This window comes from Eupeodes corollae, chromosome 3, assembly GCF_945859685.1.
Source record: "Eupeodes corollae chromosome 3, idEupCoro1.1, whole genome shotgun sequence".
Classification (NCBI taxonomy): domain Eukaryota; kingdom Metazoa; phylum Arthropoda; class Insecta; order Diptera; family Syrphidae; genus Eupeodes; species Eupeodes corollae.
The window spans coordinates 134,811,403-134,836,161 of record NC_079149.1 but is presented as its reverse complement, the minus strand read 5'-3'; the positions used below and the strand labels follow the sequence as shown (position 1 = coordinate 134,836,161).

The window sequence follows — 24,759 nt, the reverse complement described above, 5'->3', positions numbered from 1 at the left end:
TAAAGAAAAACATTGGTTAATTTTAAAATGAACAATTATGATTCGACTTAGATACTACTTTACTTACTTTTACTTTTTGCAAGCAAATTATTTTGTTGACAGTTCTACACTTTCAACACTTTCCTCCCGAGCTAAGTTGTAAATTGTTACAATAATCGTAACTATTTGACACTTCAACAATGAGTTTGGTAACGATGTCATGATATGTCATATAGTTACAAATCGTATTAATGTTGACATTTTCCTTTGATATGTATTTTAATATATCTTCCAATATGAGCAAAAAGACAACGAGAGGAATGAAGCAACATACTTTCTACAGAAGATGAGTGGTCTCGAAACGAACATTTTGGAACGATATCTTGAAGCGATTTAACGCTACTGTTTGACATATGTTATAGATTTATATTTATATTATTTTAAAGAAACAATTGAACAAAATAAATCAAATATGCATACAATTTTAAATAAAAATTACCTACTATTGTGAACTATCCAATATGATATTAGCCCAATGTGACATTTCTTGTCAAACTAATTATGAATGTTATAATTATAAAAGTTATCTTTTAGCCTTATTAAATAAAATGAAGGTCAATTCTTATTCTATTCAACCCGACACCATTTTATGAAATACCTACGAATTTTGAGAATTAAAGTAATAACAACGAAGTATAAAAGAATTTGAGTTTTACTTTTTATCAATTGGAAATCTAAAAGGAAATTTTAACACAAGAAACATTGTTCCTTCGAGACAGATTTGCAGATGTCCCATGTTTAGAGACAGACAACAGACTAATGCTGGGCAGAGACAGAGGCCCGTGTAAGCATTTACGAGTCAGGGTTGCGGTTCCTGAAGGGTTGGATAAGTTCCTCCTCTAGAATGACAGACAATGAGACATATTTAGGCACTGAAATATTCGTACACTGCAAACATGTTGTTAGACAACAATGCGTGCACTAGAATCATTGAAATCATTCGTGGAATCCAAACAAAATTATGTTGATAAATACGAGGAAGCAGCCAAAAAATATACCATACTGATGAATATGTACAATCACGCCCCGGCACCAGAACGAGAAATGTTACTGAATCACATCTAAAAGATGGATGCTCGAAATTTGCACGCTGCTGTAGAGGCATTGGTGAAATTGTATCCGGATGATTTAAAGCCTAGTCTTGGTAATGAGTTGGTTAAATTTGTGTCTTTGATGGACTCATACAAAAAGGAAAAGGACTATGAAACAGATCAATCGCCGAAACTATTTTACTACCAAATTCTCGAAAATCAAAATGTCAGAGCTACATTCCCAAACCACAAAATTGTATTGAGAATGTGTTTGGTTTTAATGGTAAGAAATTGCACCGGAGAACGCTGATTTTCAAAAATAAAAATTATAAAAAATAGGCTTCGAACCACGATGGGACAAAACCGTCTATAGAAGCTTTCTCTCCAGAGCATTGAAATCGATTTAAGCATCTTGCACATGAACTACGAACTGTGGATGTTCGCATATTTTGACTTTTCTTTCACATGAGAATAGAAATTCTCAGACAGCGACGAATTGTCAATTTATAATTACCCTTTTCAAAAAACAAAATAAGAGAGATATAATTTTGAGGTTAAGTTGAGCGCGAACAATTTATTCGTTGCAGTGTGGATTGTATGTGGAACGCGAATAGAGTTTGACAGTTCGTAGCAACCACACGGTAATTCGTTACTACCAAATTGTTTTTACAAAATTGTCTTGCTTTCTAAAGCAAGACATTTCGCTCTCTAAGCGAAATGCAAATTTTATTATCCTTAAATGAGTGTCAATTGGTTTCTTATAATTTAAATGTGTTTTTGTTTTAGTTTGACTTTTTTAAATGTGTAAAATCACGTTTGTTCCTCCATTGTTCGCCCTCATGTGCAAAACCCTTTACTCCGAGAACTGGATTTCAACGAAATCATCAAAAATTTTCCGCGAAAAAAGCTCGAAAGGTTCAATTCGTTAAGCCTAAAATTTAATTTTAGATAATTCTTTTTTCCGTTTATATTTATATGTGTTTGTTCAATACTAAATGAATCTACTTGGTTTCACAATAATTTATTTACTGAAAAACTAGAGTGAAAAAAATGGTTTACTTTATTTTGAAAATAATTTGGGGCGAGGGGGCCTCCTTTATTGCCCTGAGGCCTTTGGACATCTAAATGCGCCCTGGCAAATACTTAACGATTGTTAACGATATAATTATGTGTATAGTTAGAAAAAGTACAAACATGGGTTTCAGATTTTGGACATTTCTTTGAATAAAATGAATCTTTTCAAGAAGTTCAAAGAGCACTTTGTCCATTCTTTCCTGAAGCCATCATAATACCAATGAAATTGCCTCTTTGGTGCGGTTTACAAGCTGACAACATCATCGGTACTTATTTTTTTCAAAATCCATTATGAAATGAATTATAGTCTAAACCGACAATAGAACAATTCTAGGAACATTGGAAGCCAATATTCAAGCCATAATTCACGCCATACGACTGCAGATTTATAGGAAAAAGAAGTGATAAAATGGATAGATGGAATTGGCTATGTAACTCTTAGCCGCAGCGCTGCGGTGGCGGAAATATGCTGGAAACTACTATGTTTAAAAATAAATGCTATAAAATTTTCTACCAGATTTTACTACAAGCAAAATTTATTCCAACAACATTTCTGTCTTGTATTTTAATAAAAGTTTTCAAACATTATTAAAAAATTACATTTTTGAACTGAAGAATTGATCTTTTTGTTATTCACAATGTTCTCTGAATCCTGGACCACAAAATAACTTTTCAGTTGCAGTTAATCACATTACGATAGTTTAGCAAAAGAAAAGTTCTTCAAGTGCTCAGAGATTTGGAATAAAAAAGTTTTACTCAGTTTCAAGACAAGACACTATAATGTTTTTGGCCTTTTTTAGCTTTCGAGCCAACAGTTTTGTTCACCAAATTTTGTAGGTTCAAAATGTACATATATGTAAAAATCATTTTCATAAATTTTTTATAACAGTCTTTTATTTTAAAATATACGTTTTTAAATGATATACCTACTTGACCAAATGGTCAACCACCTTTGTTGTGTGTTGTGTGCCTAAATATTGAAATTATTTTTAGCTTTCAAATAAATTCTATTTTTATTTGTTTGTTATTGAAAAAAAACAAAAAAACTATGCACGCGTTTGAATGATGATTGTTTAAAATGTAAACAAAGAATTTTAAGTAGGTACTAGGTATAGAAGATTTTTCGTAAACAAAATGGACCTTCAATTAAAAATGTGCATATTATGTACATACAAGTTGTTTGATATTAAATTCTTTAACACGAGAGGGAATATCAATATCATACGACCATCATAACATCGTGTATTAAGATTTGATAATAAAATATACAATCTTGAATTTAATATTAAATTATTAATTTTGGGAAGTGTTTGTATCTTCGTTTTTAAGTGTTTAAGTTTTAAAGAAAAATATTTCCACAAATTGCTATAAATTAATAATAAACGCCCTAAATTTGCGCCAACTTCCATACCTACTGTAATTTTATTTTCAGCTTTCTTCAGCGAATTAAAAAAATACTTATTCGATTCACAAAACCACACAACCTATAAGTTTTACTTGTTATGAGTCAAACAACCTCAAACTCTTGAAAATGACTGACAAGAGAACTCAATTAAACAACACGAATAAAATAATTAAATATCACTATGCAAACGAAAACAAATTATCGACACCTAATCGGATATACTCGGCGGCGGCGTACTTAAAAATAGAAAAATTAATGTAGTTTAAAATTTAATTTCACTTTTAATAAAACTTGCTTTAAAATATGCATAGGGTCACTATTGAACTTTTGATCGTGATATGATATTAGGTAGACATGTAATAAATATATAAAATTTGAACTCACATTATTTATTAAAATCAAAATAATTCCACCAAAATAATTTGTTGTTATTTTATTCACTCAGCTTTGCTTAAGACTGCTTTGTGCTTATCACGTATGTTAGCGACTTCCAAATGCTTGCGGCAAAGTTTTTCCTTGGCTTTTATATTTGTTGTCATCTGGTTATTCTGGGCGGCTTATCAGCTTTGCATATTGAGTATAGTGTTTTTTGATCTAGTACATACAGTTGTGGTCATATAATTAAGCCACAAAACAAACAAAACAAATTTTTCGGAGAATGTGCTTCTGCACAAACTTAGATTGTTTGTCCTTTAACGAACATTAACTGATGTTATCTACGTAATGTAAGAAAAACACACATAAATCAAAGAACAATGTGGATTATAAAATTGCCAGCATTTTATTTGAGATAATTTCCTTAATCGGTTTTGAATAGAGTTTTAAATGCAGGTATCTGTTTAACTAAAACAAAATATTGTCGGCAACTATCACCAACAAAAAACCTTTCGAACCCTCGGACTTATGGAGTGTTATCTTTATTGAATTCCAAACTATGCTACATAATACGAGGTTGGTCGCAGAAGTACCCGAACTGAAGTATAGATGGCGGTTGTTGTTTGAAAGAACGACTTTGGTAGAGAGTACCAACTTAATATACGTAACGTCGTAAGGTTTGAAGTTTTACGACGCTACGTTATTCAGTATTTGTTTGGTAGCTAATCAGGTTTGAGGTAGCTGTCATTGGAAGACATTTTACAGACATAATACGACGAAATGCGATGGATATACATTTCAGGCAGAGAAGTGCAAATTAACAGATATATGGAAAATGCGATATGTTTTCGATAATATTGCCCTATCACAAAATCCATTCGTAGAAAATCTCCGAACAAAATCTACCCTACGAATTACGAAAAATTTACATCACAAAATCCGAAAGGAATTTAAAAAGGCATTGCCTCATTTGCCGCTTTCATTTTCATTTTTGAAATCAGCTGTTTCGTGTCAAACATTGTGAAGATTACCCAAATAAATATGAATTAATTTCCAGTTTTTTAAAAACGTTTTTTTTTTTTTAGGTGTAAACAAATTAAATATAAAGTCTTTAAAAATGGATTCAGTGGCTTTTTCTATAATTGCTGGTCGAATAGAGTCCTTCAGGCGAAATAGAAACCTGAAAATTCAGAGGAAAATACTTCGAGACGCTTTTATTCCACTCGACTTAGATGATATAACGTATGTATAGTGACATTGAATTTAATTGTGTTTATGTTTAAAAAACAAAATCTTACAGATTTCAAAGAAATTTCCGACTGAACAAATCAGCATTGAAATCTGTATTGGATGAGCTGGAACATGAGCTTAATTTAGGAGTGTTTTCATGCGCAATAACTTCCATTAGCTGGCTCGTGGCTGTCATAAGATTCTTGGCAGGAGGTGGATACCAACTTGGTGTTGTTAACGAATATGAGGTATAAATGGCACAATCCACATTTTCTTCAACAATCAAAACTGTATTGAATGTAATGGAAAGAAGACTCTGTCCAAAAAATCTTTCATGTACTTTTCTTCTAACTGAAGCTTCATTTGAAGCAACAAATATTATTAAAAGAAAAACAAATTGGTTCCCAACGATTCCGACACAAATTACTTGTCGTAGAAAAAGAGGCAAAATTTACGTTTCATTCGGATTGAGTGATACCAAATTTCACGAACTTCGAAATTCGTAGCAGATTTTCCACTACGAATGAATTTTGTGATCGATTTGTCAGGATTCGGAGCACATTTCCTATTACGATGGAATTCATGATAGGGCTAAATAAGTGTTTTAAACCATGAAAAATTGGTGGCAGAACGTAATTTATTGCTTATAAAAAGTAATTTTTTCAATTATAATGCGCTAGCATTTTTAAGACATGTAATTAGATGCAACGATTTTTAAATCAAAACTATCGAATTAAGTCCCCTCCCTATTTCAAACATATGTCTTTGTTTCCATTTGGAGTGTCAAAAAAAAAGAATAAATTGAAAAAACAACTGTTGAAACATAAGTTTTATTTATTTATTTGACTTTATACAAGCAATAATAATAAGAAATGGATAGTGTTGGTTTATTTTTGGACGCTGAATCAAATGAGCTAAGGGCGCAAAATAAAGAAAATAGGAGAACATTGCGAAATAAAAGCAATATACGTGAGCTTTTTGACGCGGCATAAGTAAACTTATCTTCTAATCTAATTCTAATTCTTAAACCAAAGCCACAATTTCTGGTGACCTTTTTGTATAGTTTTGAGCTATGTCTGGATATTCGCTCAGCAGATTTACCATTCCCTCATATTGCTGAGCGCTTGATTTTTCGTTTTTCCTGAATACAAAAATGAAGTTAATTTTTTCCTTACATTTTAATTAACCATTTTTAAAAAAAGAAAACACTTTCCGCAACAATAATTTTCCGGAGGGCTTCGAAAAATTGTGTTTGTATCTGTCAAGAAAAAAATTAAACAAGTACTTCATCGCAGAGCATCGCATGCAAATTTCATGCGTTGAATTTTGTTGGAGAGAATGTCCGATCTGCTGATCGGACAACTACCTTGAAGTAAAATGTCTCCGATTCGGAGGAAATCGGAAAGAATTCTGCTCCGACGGTTACCTCGATGGGACCAAATATCAAAGCGGAGCTAGATTCTACTCTGGGCAGTCTGCTTCACAGCAACAAAGCAGAGTTTTTGCGTTGATTCATAACCATCGATGAAACATGGGTAAATCACTTTACACCTGAGACGAAGTAACAGTCAAAACAATGGACTGAAAGGGAAGAATCGGCTACAAAGGAGGAGAAGACAGTTTCATCTGCAGGCAAGGGCATGGCGTCAGTTTTTTAGGATGAGCGTGGGATAATTTTCATTGAACTCTGCGATCTTATTCTAACTTTTGAGAGACGAAAAAACGGCCGCATTTGGTGAACAAAAAAGTATTGTTTCATCAAGACAATGCACCAGTTTTCACAAATCCGTTATCACGATGGCCAAAAACAATGAGTTAAAGTTCGAATAGCTTCCTCACGCACCCTATTCGTCAGCTCCTTCGGATTATTTTCTATTTCCAAACTTAAAAAAATGGCTCGCTGGTACAAGATTTGCCAACAATGAAGGAGTGGAGTCTGCGGTTGCTGGCAATTTTGAGGAGCTTGGCGGTTCTCACAATAAAGATTGTATCGAAGCTGTTGAATATCGCTGAAAAAAATGTTTCCCACATTTTGTGTGTTTTTTCTGGAACTACCCTCGTAGAATAAATAAACATTATTCTTAATGTGGAGTTACAAAGTGTGTATGGGGGCGACTATATAACATTTTAGCAATGAAAACTTATATTTTTCGCACTTTCTATTTTACTCTTATCTCCCCCCTTTTTGGAGTCAAAAAAATATGAATTTACAATTTCTTGGCGCTGATGGATATCTACGTTTGTTCCATTGCAAGTTTGACTTTTTGAGCATGTGTAACGCAGGTCTAGGGTTAGGTACCCTAGCCGCAAAGCAAAAATCCCCAAATCTAAAAGCTCCAAAATTAAAATCACCAAATCCAAAATATTAAAATTTAAAAACCTTAAGTACAAACTTACCATATTTCGAGTATATCTAAGAAATTCTGTTTGCCTGTGTCTTAACCGATCAGCTGATTGTGAAACGTCAAAATCAGTGTCCAGTAACCTTACAGTTGAAATTTGTACACAACGTCGCGTCGATGGGGAAATTTCAATTTCATTTTGTAATTGTATTCAGCCAATCAAAATGACTTCGCTACGTAGTCACTAGCTTAGTGAATAGTCGCATTAAAAAAGTTAGTGGCCTTGTAGTTCAACTAGCTTTGTGAATGCAAAACTACACTACAAAGCTAGTCAATCTGGAACTGTCATATTATTGACAAATGCAGATATATAAATAAGAAACATTTTTGATTTGATAACTTTAACTTATATTTTGTGTTTATAAATAAATAAAATCAAATTTAAGACACAATTTGAATGATTTATACATGCATTTAATTACTGAACGATTTATTTCATTTTGCATTCGTGTGTCTTTACCAAGCTGCTGATTCTGAAACGTCAAAATCATTCTCCACTAACTAACTTACAATCAGAATCCCTTGACTACGTTGCCACTAGCTTTGTGAATGCGACCAATGTCTCTAATTTATGAGGTATTTTAAAAAAGATCAGCTGCCCCACAAAACAGATGAATAAATCCTCACTCGAGGGGTATTTCAACAGGAGTATATAAAAATGACATCTTCTCAATGTCCACCGATGGTCGGGAAAATTTTAAAGTCTTGAAATCTTAATAAATTTCTTTACAAACCAAGTTTTTAATATTAAATTAAGTTTAAAAATGTATGAATTATGAATATCAAAGAATTTAATCACTTGAACAATGTGGTTAAAATAATTGTTTTCCAATGTATACTTAATTTTTAACTAAATAAAAGAACATTTTATTATAAGTGGCTTAATTATATGACCACAACTGTTAGTATGTACACATGTATCTATGTATGCTTATCATTTTTATAGTATAAGTAATTTGCTATCAGAAAACACCAGGTTTTTGTTTTGAGAAAATTAATACAAAGGTGATGAAAAATATTTAGCAGTATCAAAAGTTGTATACTTAGCTTTGTAGTCGAATGTAGTAATATTAACAACTAAATTATATTTTTTTCTTTGCTGTTATCATACGTTATAATAAAAGGTGATCTGGAGCTGATTACAAGTCTATTTAAAAGCTGGAATTTGCTTTAGTCTCATTTTCTATTATCATGAAAAAATATGTATCAGTTGAAAATAAACTCATTTTTATAATGTCAAAAAAGTGCGAGAAAACAATTATTATTTTATTATTTGTAATAAAAAATAAAACATTTGATAAATAAAATACCCATACAATTCATAGGAAACAAATGTACATAACAATACATAATACAATTAAATTATATATCTTTAAAGGTGTAATCGGTTAAGACCTATCATCGATAGACTTTCTTATACTTAAAATATCGCTTGGATAAACCCGGCAGCATCCTCCAATGATTTTCGCTCCCAATTGAGACCATTCCGGGACGAATGTTGCTAAAGGAACACATTTTTCAGCACCTGTCCAGCCGTTTTGTTCATCGAATTCTTCACCACGATTGCTATAGACAATGAATGGAATGTTGTTTCCCTGAACCGAACGAAATAGTGATGCTACAATCTATATAAAATAAAATTTGTATTTTTGTAAGCTTTAAAAGGCCAAGAGTTTTGTTTACTCACCTTGGGATCAACACAATTAACTCCAATAGCCATACAGTTTGTAATTGCTGATTTATCTTCAAGTCTTTTTTGTATGGACAAATATGCATCCTTGAACTTTTGACCATGTGCAAGATGTTGGTTGTCCTTAAAAAAACATTTAAAATAATCTTTCACAGAGCAGAATTTGACACCTTTTATTATACTTACTTTACACTGAAATGAAACCCAGAATTTTGTACTTGGAAATTCTTCGCACAAAAGATCAACAACTGTCTCAGCTTCTTTCTATAAAAATGCATTTTGTCATTAAATATATAAAATCTATTAGAATTAAGATAATTTACTTGACATGGAATCGTTTCAATTGCTAGACCATCAACACCTTCACTTAAACAAGCTTCGATTCGAACTCTATGCCAATCACGCATTACATCCGGTGTAACACTTTCTGCGTAGCTCCCTCTGTATTCAGATTTATCACATAAATGTGCACCATAAGGTCCAATAGATGCCATGACCAGGGGAAGTCCTTTTAAGGGTAAAGATACATTTAAATACTTCAGCACTAAATAACTTAAAGGGGTTGATAATTTTTATGAATCATTTTTATATTTTGAGCCATCATTAAAAACAGAAATCAAAAAACAAAATTATAAACAAATGTGTTTATTTTCTTTTTGTTACACCGAAAAATGATAACAAAATTTTAAAATGTGATTGACTAATCGGCGTAATGTTTTTAGGAATGTTTTCTGTTCATGATTTGTTAAAATTATTTTTCTACTAATGTATTTCTTTTTTAACTATGATAACAAAGAAAGAATCATCCATATCACTTGAGACAATCTCAAGTTTTAAGAAATTGCGGCACGGTTATTGATTTTTTCCTTAGAAAAATTCCCTTCTGTCCACAAAAGGGGCCGTAAGGACCGCAAAAATCACATCCCAACTGTTACTGCCACTGTCAACACCCTGTAACTTATTCTACTACATTTTGTGTCAAACTTTTCTTGTACCATTTTTTCTAAATGTGCTGGTTAATTTCGTACTTTCTTCATCAGCACATTTAGAAAAAAGGTTACAAGATAAGTTTGAAACAGTTTAGCAGAATAAGTTACAGGGTGTTGACAGTGGCGGTAACACAAACTAAATATGGCCAACAAAAACCTACAAGTACTGGTTCTTGAATTTTTTTGTAAAAAAAAAAAAAAATTAGGTTGCCCAACAGCCCGTCGAGAACTAGGGTCTAGTGACTAACAACTCTTAACCATTCCTGTGTGCGAATAATGTTGTCAGGGATGGAGGGGACCTATATTTTTTAGCCGTATCCGAACGGCTAATTTGAGGAAGCAGTTATCATGAAAAGAATTACTCTTGGAGGATTTGTCAATTCCTCGAAAGAGGCCGTGAAAAAAAAACTTTAGATGGCAGGATTTGACCCCAAGACCTCTGGCATGACAGTCTTACCCACAAACCATCGCGCCACGTGTACCAAAGTTAAAAGCTTTAGAAAATTATTTATGATTTTCTCATAACTTCAAACACGTTTATTTATTACTGATTCTCTTAAGTTGGCCAGACTATTATCTCAAAAAATGTCCGACCAATTGACTTGAAATTTTGTTTATACTTTGGAAAGTAGAAAGATTAAACAAACATTCAAAAAAGAACAATGGTTAGTTCGGCCATAAACTCTGAAAAAAAACCGACAACACTACAAAAACGCTGCACAGCATCTTAATTTTAAAACTAGTACTTTTATAGTAAATTTCTTTTAACGATTTATTGTAAAATTTAATAAACGAAACTGCTATAATTTCGTAGTTTGTATTCAATTTCAATGCCTTAACTCTTCAAATGGAATTGACAAAAACAATTTGTTTATTATAAAAGTTACACGTTAAGGTAACGATTAAAAAAAAACTGAAATAATAATAAAATTGTTTATACTTTGGAAAGTAGAAAGATTAAACAAACATTCAAAAAAGAACAATGGTTAGTTCGGCCATAAACTCTGAAAAAAACCGACAACACTACAAAAACGCTGCACAGCATCTTAATTTTAAAACTAGTACTTTTATAGTAAATTTCTTTTAACGATTTATTGTAAAATTTAATAAACGAAACTGCTATAATTTCGTAGTTTGTATTCAATTTCAATGCCTTAACTCTTCAAATGGAATTGACAAAAACAATTTGTTTATTATAAAAGTTACACGTTAAGGTAAGCATTAAAAAAAAGCTGAAATAATAATAAAGCATTATACCATTTAACGATACTCAATACTCACCACTTTCAGTAGATGTTGAAGAATTTGTCTTCAAATAAATCTCCTTGGCCCTTTTAGCTAGTCTCACACTACTTTTCATCACTTCAATACTTTCATCTCGAGTTAAATTTAAATGCTTCATGAATCCCTCCACACTAGCTTGATAAGTATTTGACAGGATAATATCAGCGCCATCTATGTACATAAAAGCAATTTGAAAACATTACCGTTAAATTCAAAATACAAACGAAATATTTCTTCTTCTTTCTCCCTGAACTCACAACCTTGATAAAATTGTTCATTCAGAGAAATGTAAACAATAATGCGGACATTTTGAAAGAAGTTGAGTCACGATGGCCTTCAGATTGTGGTGAAAAAATCGTTATTTTTGTTTTGTTTTTTAATTTTGTTAAAATTGCACGAATGAGACAGCACAATAACATACATATGTATGTATATGTATGTAGATATACATCAGCTGCTTTATTGCATTTCCAACACTTGATTCTGTGATATATTTTTTAGGCACGTACCACATCCGAGTATATAGGTACAACTTATCAGATACAAATTAATACGTAACAAAGAACGGTTGGAGTTGAAAACTTTTAATCTCAATCTTCTTTCTCGAGATTTTACTTACTTTCAAGAAAATCCAAGTGGGTTCGAATAACTGCATCAGGATGAGTGACATCGTAGCGTGCACTCCATAGGGGGTCACCATCGATGGTTTCGTTTACGTGCTTCGATAGTTGAGTTGAAAATCCTCCACATTTAACAAGGATACCTTTGTGGTTCATATTAAAATTCCGAAAATAAAATTTAGGAAATGACCAGTAGGAGTAGCCAGAAGTCAGAAAATAGGAATATTGTTTCTATTGTAAGGTATATGTTTATGCGGCGAGGAGCAAGAAACAGAAGAAAACAAAAATTAACCGAGAACACTGCAATGGAAAGAAGAAAATAATTCGGACACCGCGACAATCAAAACAATTCTTGACAACTAAATGAAAGCAGCAGACCAAGTGTCACCTAATCGAAAAGCTTTTTGGATATATAGAGCCGATTTGGGGAAGTTGCAAGGGAGAGGGTTGAAGACTATAAATGGAGGAGGTTCCGTGTCGAGACTCGAATAATAAAGATAACCGTCTTTTGCTGCTAATATTATATATTTTTTATTTCAACTTCGATTATTATTGTTTTATTAATATTGACTGCTAAGATTTATTTTTAGAAATAAACAGAGTGCTTTTTTATTAGTTAATAATATTTTGGGATGGTGGGGCGTATACTTGTTTTTTTTTTTTTAAATATATTTTTCTACAAAGTCTAACCTTACATATTTTTTTACCTTTTTTATCTTGCTTGCCAAATTTATCAAGTTTTAACAATTTGGATTCTATTTTTGGGTTTATTAAGTCCATAGGCTGAAATAAGGTTAAAAGACGTTACTTTGTTGATATGATTTAACGGAAATTCAGTTAATGAAATCGGTTTTTAGATATTTTTTTTAAATGTTCTCTTATATATTCATTTACGAAAATGGATCGGTTAACTATAGCACGCATAAAAACTGTTAAAACCTTCCACAGTCACATACCTTGTTTTAAATGGAAATTATTGTTTACAATCGTCAAACAACGCAAATGGTAAAATTGTGAAGAAATTTGCACATTTCTAACTCGGTGGGTATGTTAATAAACAAAATTGCTGTATTGGAGGTTCTGAGAATCCTGAAGTAATTGAAGAGAGGCCATTACATCTACGAAAAGTCACTGTTTGGTGCGCTCTTTGGTCGGGTGCGGAGGTGTGATTGGACCTTACTTCTTCGAGAACGATTTTTTTGCTTACTAATGAAAAATTCGACTTGGACGGTGCCACATGCTACATGCGACACACCTCGAGCTTATATGGCTTTATTGCAAGTATTTATTAGAAAATTTTGAAAAAAAATAATATCAAGATCTGTTTTTTTATTTTTACTTAAAAACTACTTAAAATTATTTCCTAAAATAAAACTAACCTAAACTACCTATTCTCCTTATAAACTACTTAAAACTAGAACAACCACAGCAACAAATCTAACGTATTTTGTTTCTATATTTTACTGTCTTTTTTTGTATGTTTTTTTATTTTTTTTTTGTATATTTCATGTTTTTTTCTTTTTTTTTTAATTTTTTGTTTTTTTTTTTTTTTAATTTTTTTTGTATTTTGTTTTGTGCCACCATGCCTATTCTACTTAAAACTAAACCCTAAAACTATAAAACAAGTATGTAAGCCGGCCAAGGCTTAAACCCCACCCCGACTACCCACTATCAAGTGCCGATTGAAGCCACCAAAACTGGTTCTCCAGCCTCACCCTATCAGTTCGGTCCCGCTCGGACACAGCCCTACTGAACCGAAGGAGCTCCGCTCCACCTTGTGCCATGACGTCCCGATTGTACGGGAGTCGTTTATCCACGATTCTTCGTCTGACGTGGTAGATTAACGGTATTGCCAATCTATCCTGTATCAGACCGCATTTGTCTAAAAAGAGGAATACCATTGGCACTTTTGACAACAAACTTTCTACCGTTAAGCATATCATAAAGTATATACAACAATGGCTTGCTTATGCCAAGCCTGCTCAGTTTTAGGTAAAGACCCTCTAACCATACGTTGTCAAAGGCCTTTTCCAAATCAACCAGAACAGCACCTGTGCATTGTTGTTTTGATTTATTACATTGGATATCAGAAACGAGTTTAGACGCAGCATGAATTGTGTCATGACCTGCCTTGAACCCGAACAGTTTATCCGGAATTATTTTGTTGTCCGCAGCCCACTTAGTCAGAGCCCTATTAATGATTTTTTCGAAAACTTTGCTGATGCTCGGAAGAAGACTTATCGACCGAAGATTTGACGGGTTGGAGTTGTCCTTTCCCTTTTTCGGGAGAGGATGAACCACAGCGGTCTTCCAATCCACTGGATAATATGCATTATTCAGTACTAGTTAAATTTTATTAAAGTAATTGTTAATTTTAGTAGTACCCGTAGCATGATGGTTAGTGCGTTGGACTGTCATGCAAGAGGTCTTGGGTTCAATCCCTGCCTGTGCCACCTTAATTTAAAAAAAAAAAAAAAAAAAAAAAAAAAAAAAAAAAAAAAAAAAAAAAAAAAAATAATTTTCGCGGGTACTGCCTCTTGCGAGGAATTGACAAATCCTTCAAGAGTAATTCTTGTCATGAAAAAGTGCTTTCTCAAAACTAGCCGTTCGGATTCGGCCTTAAATTGTAGGTCCCTTCCATTCCTGACAACAGTACTCGCACACAGGAATGGTTGAGAGTTGTAAGTCACTAGGCCCTGGTTCACAACGGACTGTTGCGCCACCCCATTTTGATTTTGAATTGTTAATTTTATAACAAATTATCTGGTACTTCCAGTAGGTTGAAAGCATCTCTTAAACTTCTCCACAATCTGCAGATCATGATTTTTACTTCTTTATTCGTTACTTCTTCATTTTCATCCTCGAAAAACAATTTAACGCTGCTAATAATCTTTATTTTTCAATCTTACTTTGTAAATATTTATGACATTCACTTTTAGTTTTTGATTTTGGCAGTTCTGTTTTCAAAGACGAACTACGGAGTTCGCCATTAGTAATATCACCAAACTGTTAATTCGCCAAAACATTCGACTCGCGAGTGATAATACGCCCCATAATGTCAACTTTCAAACTTTATTATAAGAAAGAAATATCATGAAAAAATATATTTAATGTGTGTTTTATTTACGTTTACTTTTAAATCCGCAAAATGGATAACCCTGTATGTTTAATATGAGGACGAAGAAGGGTAAACAAGTTCAGTTACCTTCAATATCAAACGGCCCGTCAATTGGTTCTTGCAGCTGCTGAAAATAACGTTTACAGTTTAGGCTGAAAAATTAGTAAAATAAAGTGAATAAAACAAGACAAGCCAAAAGATGCTCTCCACAAGATTTGAATAAGCTTGAAATCTAATTTAGCAAGTGTTTAAAATATAGCCCTTTTAAATACAAAAATAAATATGGTTCGCTGTTTTCAAGGCTAAGATAAATCACATGAAAATTCTTAAGAACAAATTGTACGATGATTTTGTGAAGAACAAATATCTCCCAACTAAACTTCAAATCTTTAAAATATCACACTTTATTTTCAGAATTCGCTCTATCGGTAAATCTTTATAGTGTTTTTTCCAACTTTATGTATGTTCAAAAGACACCTGACAGCTTAGAACAGTAGCTCCCATATTATTGAGTTGCTTCAATAAACAATAAACAAGGCAAAAAGGGCGCATGTAAGCGCTTCATTAATATTCGGTTTTTTGTTTACTTATGCTAAATTTGACATTTGCAACGATTAACAGTTATTCAAGAGTACCATTAAAATTAAGTGTTCACTAGACGCTCGCATACATTTTTAAAACAATTTAGTGTAAGATCGTTTGGTTTTATTTAAAAAGTTAATCATGAGGCGAAAATAAAAAAATGCAAGCCTTGAAAAAAGAAACCCTGTTATTTTTCATCATAATAGAGGTGAAACATACAGCAAAATTGCTGATATTTTAGACATGAAGCAAAACACTGTTGGTGATATTGTTCGGGGGTATAAAAGAGAAGGAAGGATCAAATCAAAGAACCAGATGGTTCAACCAAAAAAGCTAATAACGAAATAAGAACGGCGTAAGAAAAATTAAAGCAAATCCTCGTTTTAGTGCACCAAAAATAGTGCAAGAAGTGTTAATGGAATGCAAAATGAAAATATCTGCATCAACGGTACGCCGAACCATAAAGACAAATGGCTACAATGGTCATGTTGCCCGAAAAAAAGCCATTTATCAATACGCGCAAAAGGCAAATTCGGATCAAATTTGCGAGGGAACAAAATAAAATTTTCTGACGAGAGTAAGTACAATCTCTTTGGATCGGATTGGAGAGTTATGGTGTTTCGCAAGCCAAATGAAGTGCTTAAAAGCAGGAACACAAAGCCAACAGTAAAGCATGGAGGTGGGCACATCATGGTTTGGGGTGCATTTCGACAAGAGGTATGGGATATTTAGTATTCATCGATGGTCTATTGAAGGCAAATGGCTGAGAAAATGGGCATTTAAAGGAATTCCAAATTTTACCAGGACAACTACCCGAAGCACAAAGCGCATGTTGTTAGAGAAGGGCTTTTGTATAACTGTCGAAAAGTTATCCAAACACCTCCACAATCTCTAGACCGTCACTCAATCGAGAATTTGTGGGATGAATTTGATCGTCGAGTACGCTAAAACCCTGTCTCGTCAATAAGTGCACTCAAGCAACGGCTTCAAGAAGAATGGCACTCACTGTAAATCAAATTTTTAAAATACTTGAGACTATTTTCGAATAAACTCAATAATAAGGATTATTCATTTTAATAATCGTAAATTTGTTTAAAAAAAACTAGTTCACCTGAAAGAACCTGGAATTATGGTTTTAGAACCGTGATATATTAAAAATCTGAGGGCCTAGATTCAATAAATAGTTAAACATAAACGACCATTAGTTTTTAAAAAACAAAGGAAACTGTACAATAACGTTTTTTTCCAGTTACATGATTAGTTTTTCGTAACACAATGCCGCCCATGGCTTGATTAAATGATGTTGATAACTAATAACAAATTTAAAGTAAGGGCACCAAAAACCTCAGAAAACTTTAATTCAATTTAAGTTACAAAATCTGTTTGATAAGTGTAACAAAAGCTTATTCAAGATATGCTATCATCTATACTCATTATCATTTTATCAGTGAACTTCAAAATACAAACCTTGTTAAAATATTCCAATAAATCTTTTATATGAAGCAATAGATAATCTGCGAATCTTTTTCATCAAATCTAGAGTATTAATTGAATTTAATTAATTTAAGTAAAATCAAAAAGAAACGACAAAACAACAAAATAAGCAAGTAAAAAAATAAATCAATAAATGCTTGGTTGTGTATTTTTTTTTCCAATAAATAATATTTAATTTGTTTAATGATACATAAATAACTGAATAATAACTATGATACAGTATTTAATATATAATATAGATACTTTATGTTTTTTATTTATATATATATATATTTGTTGTATGTATAATATGAGTTTATAACAATATAAAGGTTTTATAATATTTTATTTTCTTCTCACTTATTTTTAATACTCTATTTTCTTGTATTCCTTTATTTTTTTATATAATATAATAATAAATTGTATATTAATCAAATAATGAACAATGATTTGTATTTTTTGTTGTCTGAATGAGTGCAGTTTGCAATTTGAAAGATACAAATAATTTTATTTTATTTAAAAAAAAGAGACATATTTTTAAGGTCTTAAAAAAAATCAAACACCAAAATAAAAGCATTTCGTTGTGAATTTGCAATTTATTTTATTTACCAGAGTTGTAGATGTAGATTTTTGTTGTTGTTATTAAAATTAAATAACTTTGTTTTGTTTCATTTGTTAATTGTTTGCTACGTGTAAACATTTACCTGAATTTTTGCATGTAAGTATTTATTAAAGCATTTTTATTTTACTTTGTTTTTTTTTTTTATTGTTAGTGGACGAGTGAAGTTTTATTTTGTTTAAATTTTTTGTTTGTTGTTGTTGTGTTGTTTAAAACTACATCTCCAAGAAGGAATGTCTTATTTTTTAAATTAAAATTCTTTGTTATGTGTAGAAAATGCTTAGATTAAATTTTATATTTTCTTTTTTAAATGTATGTATGTATTAAAAAAAAAATAATTTATCAATGATCACAAATAATGTTTGTTGTTTTTTAACTAATAAAATGCTAACAATTTTTCATATATTTGTAAGTAGGTTTTGTGTTGTTTGATTTTACTAAAATTACCAAAAAGAAAAAATCTCACAAATAACTTTGGTTTATCTAAAATACATTTTTTTTCTAAATTTAATTTAAAACATTTACTTTTTATTATTTTGCAGGTGTTTTTCAAAAATATAATAATTTTGCTTTGCTTAGCAATGCATTTCAATTTATAGTTTTATGCATGTTTATGTTTTTTCTAAGAATGCATAATTGTTTTGTATTTCATTTTGCATTAAGATCGAAATAAATAAGGTTATTAAATTAAAAAAATTGAAAAGTTTTAGAAATGAGATTTATTGTACAATTTCTGGTTTCACTCAACTCACTTAAGTTAAAATAAAACACAGAAAGTCATTAGATTTAATTCCATGCAAATTTTACCGATGGGATCAAAATTTTACAGCATAACTAAGAAATCAAGTTCATGAACCTAAAATGGCTGAGATTGGGATCTCTGAGAAAGACTATTTTTTAAATACGACACCGATCGAAGATAAGATGCGATTTTCATTTAATTTTTTAAGGAAAACCGTATAAACTTGTATACAACTGAAAGAAAATGTTCTCACATTACAAATGAAAAGTTTTTGTGGAATTTTCAAATCTGTCGAATATTTAAAACAAACGCAAGTTTTTTTTTAATATGGATTTCACTTGGTTTCTAGAAACTAGTTTATTTTAATTTACTTATAAATGCCCTGAAATTTGTGTTTACCTGTAAGCAAAACCATTTTCGGTTGAACGACGAAAATAAATACTAACATTTGCATTTATAAACGGATATTAGAGGCTACAAACATCAGAAAGTAGTTATTTAAGGTTATTTAACGATGAATAGAAGCTTTTTAAACTAAACGTGTTTAATTGTTTCCTATCGTCTACATTATGGTACCTTATACATTTACATATTTCTCAATTTTGTCGGAGATATTATTTTACACATGGAATAAAACAATATTAATAAGAGGCAAAATATTAAACTCGGGTGTTATACTATCACTTGAAATAAAATCGAAAAAAAGGAAGAATTTAACTCAAAACGATTTAAATTCCGTCTTTAAGAGGCCAGTTTTAGCTTCCATTGGAATTTTTTGAATTTCTATGATTGAAATGTGTGGTAGTAAATAAATAACCAACATTTTCGCGCCTCAAACATGAAGGTTTTTTTTTTTAATATTGATTTTCATATTTCAAAAGAAGTATAAAATGGATTTACAAAGTATATTTAAAAATAAGTAACAAAAACAAAAGAAAATTATTGTTTTATTCTTGTGTGACTCTTAATTAAATGCAATGGGTATTTTGCAACTTTTCGTTCAATGCATTTATCCAAGGTAAGACATATGGGTTCATTAGTTAGACGACACCATATCTTTGTAAGATAATTATAATTATATAATTTAGTCATCATTCTGTTTAAAAAATACTTGAAATTAGAATTCAACTGATATTTCAAAAAAACTAAAAACTTAAGTAAAGTATTATTCATTTATTTTGGTACCAAACATGACAATTTAGCTTTCTAAGTCGTTAATCTCGAAACGATTCAGATCAATGATAAAAACTAAAACCTGGTCCCTAAGACTGATTAAAGTTCTTTTTGATAGTAAATTGAAATTTGGAAGACTGCAAGCAAATGTACTTGTTTTAAAAAATCGAGTTCCCTCGATCTCTAGAACCCAATTTTTAATAAACACTTGGTAACTATTCAACCATTGAGGGGTGTTTTAACGAATTCTAATAAATACTTATTGTAAGACCATTAGTCTTTATTTTCAATTAATGTTGGCCTGCAAAAATATAAATCATAATCGTGAAAAGTTGTTGCCACTATTACAACTTTGAAAACTCGAAAATAAATATAAAACAACGTATTTCGCTTTTAAAACAGAGATTTCAAAAATATCATACAACAGAGTTAATAAAGAATTATGTTTCATAAATAAAAACTAGTAATGTAAACATCATACATGCCTTAATTTTACAATATTTCAAAAACAAAGTTATATTTCATATAATAGTATTAAAAGTGTAGATAAATCTTCATAATATTTATAACATTTCGATCTTAAAGTACAATATTTTTGTTTGCATTCAATAATACTCTTGTATAATAAGTTTTTCTAAAAATATTTGTTTTTAACTTCTCCATTAATTCTATGTTTTATTTTTGTGTATCGCTATTTTTTGTTTTGTGATTTTTAGTTGTATATGAATTTGTTTTTCATTTAAAAATGCTGAAACAATAAATTAAAGAAAAAATATGTATATCAAATTACAAACAAATAACAATTTAGTTTTTTTTTTTTGTTTAACAACAATGGAATTCAACATTTAAACGGGGGACAGAGTAGACAGAGGAATGACATTTATTTTGTTTGGGTTTATTTTTTGGGGCTGCTAAGATTCGATAAGTTTCGTTTCGTTCGTAAAAAATCCCGTAAGATAATAGTTTTGTATAGTTTCTCATCAGTCTCTTTCGTCACAATTCTGATTTACTTATATATTGTTTTTGTATTATTTTTATTGAAGACGATCGAAAAATAATTTCGTCTTTTTTGTTTAATTGACACATTTGACACTTTTTTCTGTTTTGTTTTAAATAACAACGTTTTTCATACATAATATTCAAAGTAGGTTTATACTTAATTTAAAATAAAAATACTTCTTTTCTTAAAAGTATTTTTGTAACACTTGTTTAAATTCTTTCTTCAAAGACTTCTTAGTCTCAAAGATTCGCTTCTAGGAGAAGAGATTACTCCGTCTTTTCAAAGAGCCGAATTTCTTTTCGGCTTCTAGAAGCATTTTTTCATTGCGAACCACTTCGAAGGGGATCGTTTTCGACATACGATCAATTTCTTGATCGGATGGAAAATCCTCAAAGCTCATATTACTAAAGCCAGCTTTTGAGCTTTGAATTGTGTTTGATTTAAAGTAACCAGCGTCTTCTTCATCATTGTCATATGATTGCTTCTTGCTTTTCGACGAAGAGACTTTCTTGTAGGTTCCGACATTCGATTTAACTTTTTGTGAGATTTTTGCTGGTAAAGTTCGCACTCCCAGATGAGATTTTTCCTTTTTTGGCTTCGAGGAACTACTACTACCTCCAGCACCGCCACCACAACTGGATGGTGGCACAACAGGTTCCTCTTCATCGTCTGGGGTAAAGTCTGAGCAATGATCCTGGGCGATTTGTACAAAGTCACTATCGGCGATTGGATAGAAATCGTGTGGGGTTTTAAGAGCACTGGTCACGGGAAATCCCATGTATTGGGTTGTATTTGTGGTGGAGGATGAAGAGGAAATTGGTTGACTTTGCTGCTGCTGTTGTTGTTGTTGTTGCTGATGGAGTTGGAGTTGTTGTTGGTGTATATTTATTGGAGATGGTTCGGGGGTTTTGTTTATTATTATCGAGTGGTTTACAGTAACCAGCTGGACTGGATCGGGTGTGAATTGACTTATAGGGGTGACACATTTACTAATTACCTGTGGAAATGGCTCCGAGCCAAAGAGATCACGCCCATTAGTCGATGGGGCATCAGATGGCAACGGCTGCGATGCTGAGATTACAGTTACCATCCCAAAATCTGAGGAACTTTGAACTTTGTTTGCTGCCAATGGCACTTTTGGCTTGGGCGGAATTGCTGGAGGAGGCTTAATTGGCGCTATACCATCAATAAAGGGATTAAAAACCGGCTCGTTGAATTCATCAAGTTGTTGTCTTCGAGGTTTTGGTGTCAGAGTTGAGGGACGAACTGAAACAGGGGGTCCGGGTAAGGCTGGTGCCTCATTTAAATAGGTAACGAAAGAGTTGCGTTTGCCTTGTCGACTGTCCTCCTTTATTGGGGTAGAAGTCCAGATTTCAGCTTCTTCTTTCTTCGTATCGACTACGGGAAGACTCTTGGCTCGACTTTTCTTCTTCTTCGGTAGGGCCACAGGCATCTTGAAGGGCGCCATAGCAAAAACATCTAACTCCTCTTCATCATTAGGAGCTTCTGGTGATTCTTCACTCTTCCCTTTGGAATCACTGTCTCCAGAGCCGTAATCCAGTTCATCGTCGAGTAGGAGAGGCTTATCACCAAATTTATGTAGAAAGTCATTGGAAGATGGACTGAGCTCGTTTTCATTGACATTATTATTCCCCTCGCTCATGCGGTCCTTCTTCCTCATTCGTACTTTCACAACGACCCGACTTACATCGTCTTCGTGAGTTGTGACACTCTCACATTCGGCGTGATAAGCCGATGAACTGCACGTCTTAACACTCTCACTTATTCCATCGTCCATGACGGGTTTCTTGAACCTATTGGCTGAGTTCATGTTATTCTCATCGAAGAAGTCATCATCCTCAGCACGCAAGTCACTCGCAGATCCAATAGAATCTGCATCTTCGTCACGTTCAGAAGATTTCTTTCCATCAACAGGTGGCTCTGAATTACCGCTTTTCTCGGTTTTACTTGCTGATGATGCCGCCTGTGAGGTGGAATTCTTTGCTTTCGTAGAAGACCGCAGTTTTTTAACGATCGGAACTTTAATCTGAGTCTTATCAACTTTGTGATAAGCTGCCTGTTGGATTTTGTGTATTTTTTCTGGAATGTTATTGGTTACGATGTGTTTGAAAATTGTCTTCTTACTACTGCCGTAGTCCTCGTTGAAGAACTCAGAGTCTGAATCATCTGATGTTGGATTATCATTGCTTCGTAACTTTTCATACTTGTTTCGATCTTCTAACGGTATTTTCACATAACTCCCAGTTATGGTAACACTATCGCCATCTCGTTCGGAATCTGAACGCAAATTATTGAGCAAAGAAGCTTTTTCTTCGCTTGAAATTACTTCCAAAGTTGGTGAAAGCAGCCATTTGGATGATGTGGAAGATGTCGTTCCACAGGCTTGTGGAATCGTTACTGAGGTGCTGCCGCTGGCACTCCCACGATGAGCTGAAATAAATCGAGGTCTTTTATGCAGTATAAAAATTGAGTGAGTGTTTTGGTATATTTTTTTTCAAATTTTCAAATTTGTGTTTTCATCAACTACCTACTAAGCATTTATTGATTTTGTCAAGAAGAGAAACACAAAAGCAAGAAAGACAGAAGAAGAGAAATAGTAAAATACTTATTACCACCACCTCCATCACCATCAAATTGTTTATGTTTTTCTTAAAAATCACAATCCGATTAGATTTTTATTATTCGAAAATGAGCTGGAGGGAAAATAAAGCTCATTTCCCAAACAATAAATTTAGAAAAACACAAACGACGACCACCTTCCAATTTTTGTTTTGTTTTAGTAAAAAGATACAAATAAAAGTTATGGTTAAAAATGCAGGAAAAATTAAAAAAGATAATGCAATGAGAGATAAAAATAAAAATTAAAATTGAATAGTGCCACATTCTTTATAATATATATATGTAATTGCATTTTATTTAATCATTTAAAATAAATATATATTTTCATTTATAATGTTTAGCTTATATATTAAATAATTTGTTTTTGTTTTTATTTTTTAATATATGCATTTGACAATAGCTATTTTAAAATGTTGAAAATCCATTCTTCTTTTAAGACTCATTTTGTTCGATTGATTAACAGATTTCTGTTTATATAAACATTTCATTTTGTTATAAATAAAAACAAACAAAAAACAAATGGATAAAAAGAAATTATTAAATATAAAAATCCTTGCCCATTTTTAGTTTTTCTTTTTGTTTGGTTCATTTAATATAATTATTCATCATACTCAAAGTTGTACACTCGACTGAAAAATTGTTTAAAAAATATTTACAATTCATAGTTTTTCATTTTAGTATGCATATAATATATATTTCACATTCTAATATTAAAGGTTATATAATTAATATCGTGTTGGTTTTTTGTACCTAGCTTTTAACTTTGTTCAGACGAAAATTTAGGAAGTAATGTGTGTTCAATTCTGCTACATATTATGCTAAAAAATATACTTTGTTATTAAAATGTTGATCAATGATGATGATGTGGTTTTCAGGACGTATGATGATACAAAATTTTATGAAGGAAAATGTTGGTTTTCTAAATTAAGACTTATGTTTGTACATGGAAATTATTAATAACAATTTGTTAGAAAAATAGAAGATTTTCAAACTACAATGTCAACTTTATGGACTACACTCTAATTGAAGGATGTTGTGAAAACTGAAAAATTATTTAACTATGATAAATAAAAACCATTTTAAAGATTTCAAATGAAATAATCTGAAAATTTAAAAGATTTTTTGAAACTGCTTGTTATCCAAATGAAATCATCCTATTTTCTATAACTTATAATTAGTAAAATTTTTGTTCGAACCGAATTTTAAAAAAGAACTAGAATCTTTTGACTTACAACTCTCAATTACTTAATTTGTGCGTGTTTTATACACCAAA

General features: G+C 31.6%; 2 protein-coding genes across 2 annotated transcripts in view; both read right to left on the bottom strand.

Moving 5' to 3' along the window:
- Positions 1-24,759, bottom strand: part of LOC129950829 (uncharacterized) — a 67,086-nt gene that overhangs the window by 5,593 nt on the left and 36,734 nt on the right. The window contains exons 8-14 of the mRNA XM_056062747.1: positions 21,105-23,297; positions 12,139-12,282; positions 11,517-11,690; positions 9,570-9,754; positions 9,433-9,510; positions 9,244-9,369; positions 8,977-9,181 (exon numbers count right to left, since the gene is read on the bottom strand). Of these exons, the coding sequence (XP_055918722.1) occupies positions 8,977-9,181; positions 9,244-9,369; positions 9,433-9,510; positions 9,570-9,754; positions 11,517-11,690; positions 12,139-12,282; positions 21,105-23,297 (3,105 nt within the window). The remainder of the gene's footprint in view (positions 1-8,976; positions 9,182-9,243; positions 9,370-9,432; positions 9,511-9,569; positions 9,755-11,516; positions 11,691-12,138; positions 12,283-21,104; positions 23,298-24,759) is intronic.
- LOC129951841 (uncharacterized) lies at positions 8,802-12,639 on the bottom strand. The gene is made up of 6 exons (XM_056064190.1): positions 12,139-12,639; positions 11,517-11,690; positions 9,570-9,754; positions 9,433-9,510; positions 9,244-9,369; positions 8,802-9,181 (listed from the first exon to the last, which is right to left on the bottom strand). The coding sequence occupies exons 1-6, from the start codon at positions 12,293-12,295 to the stop codon at positions 8,945-8,947; spliced, it is 957 nt and encodes a 318-aa protein (XP_055920165.1). The 5' UTR covers positions 12,296-12,639; the 3' UTR covers positions 8,802-8,944.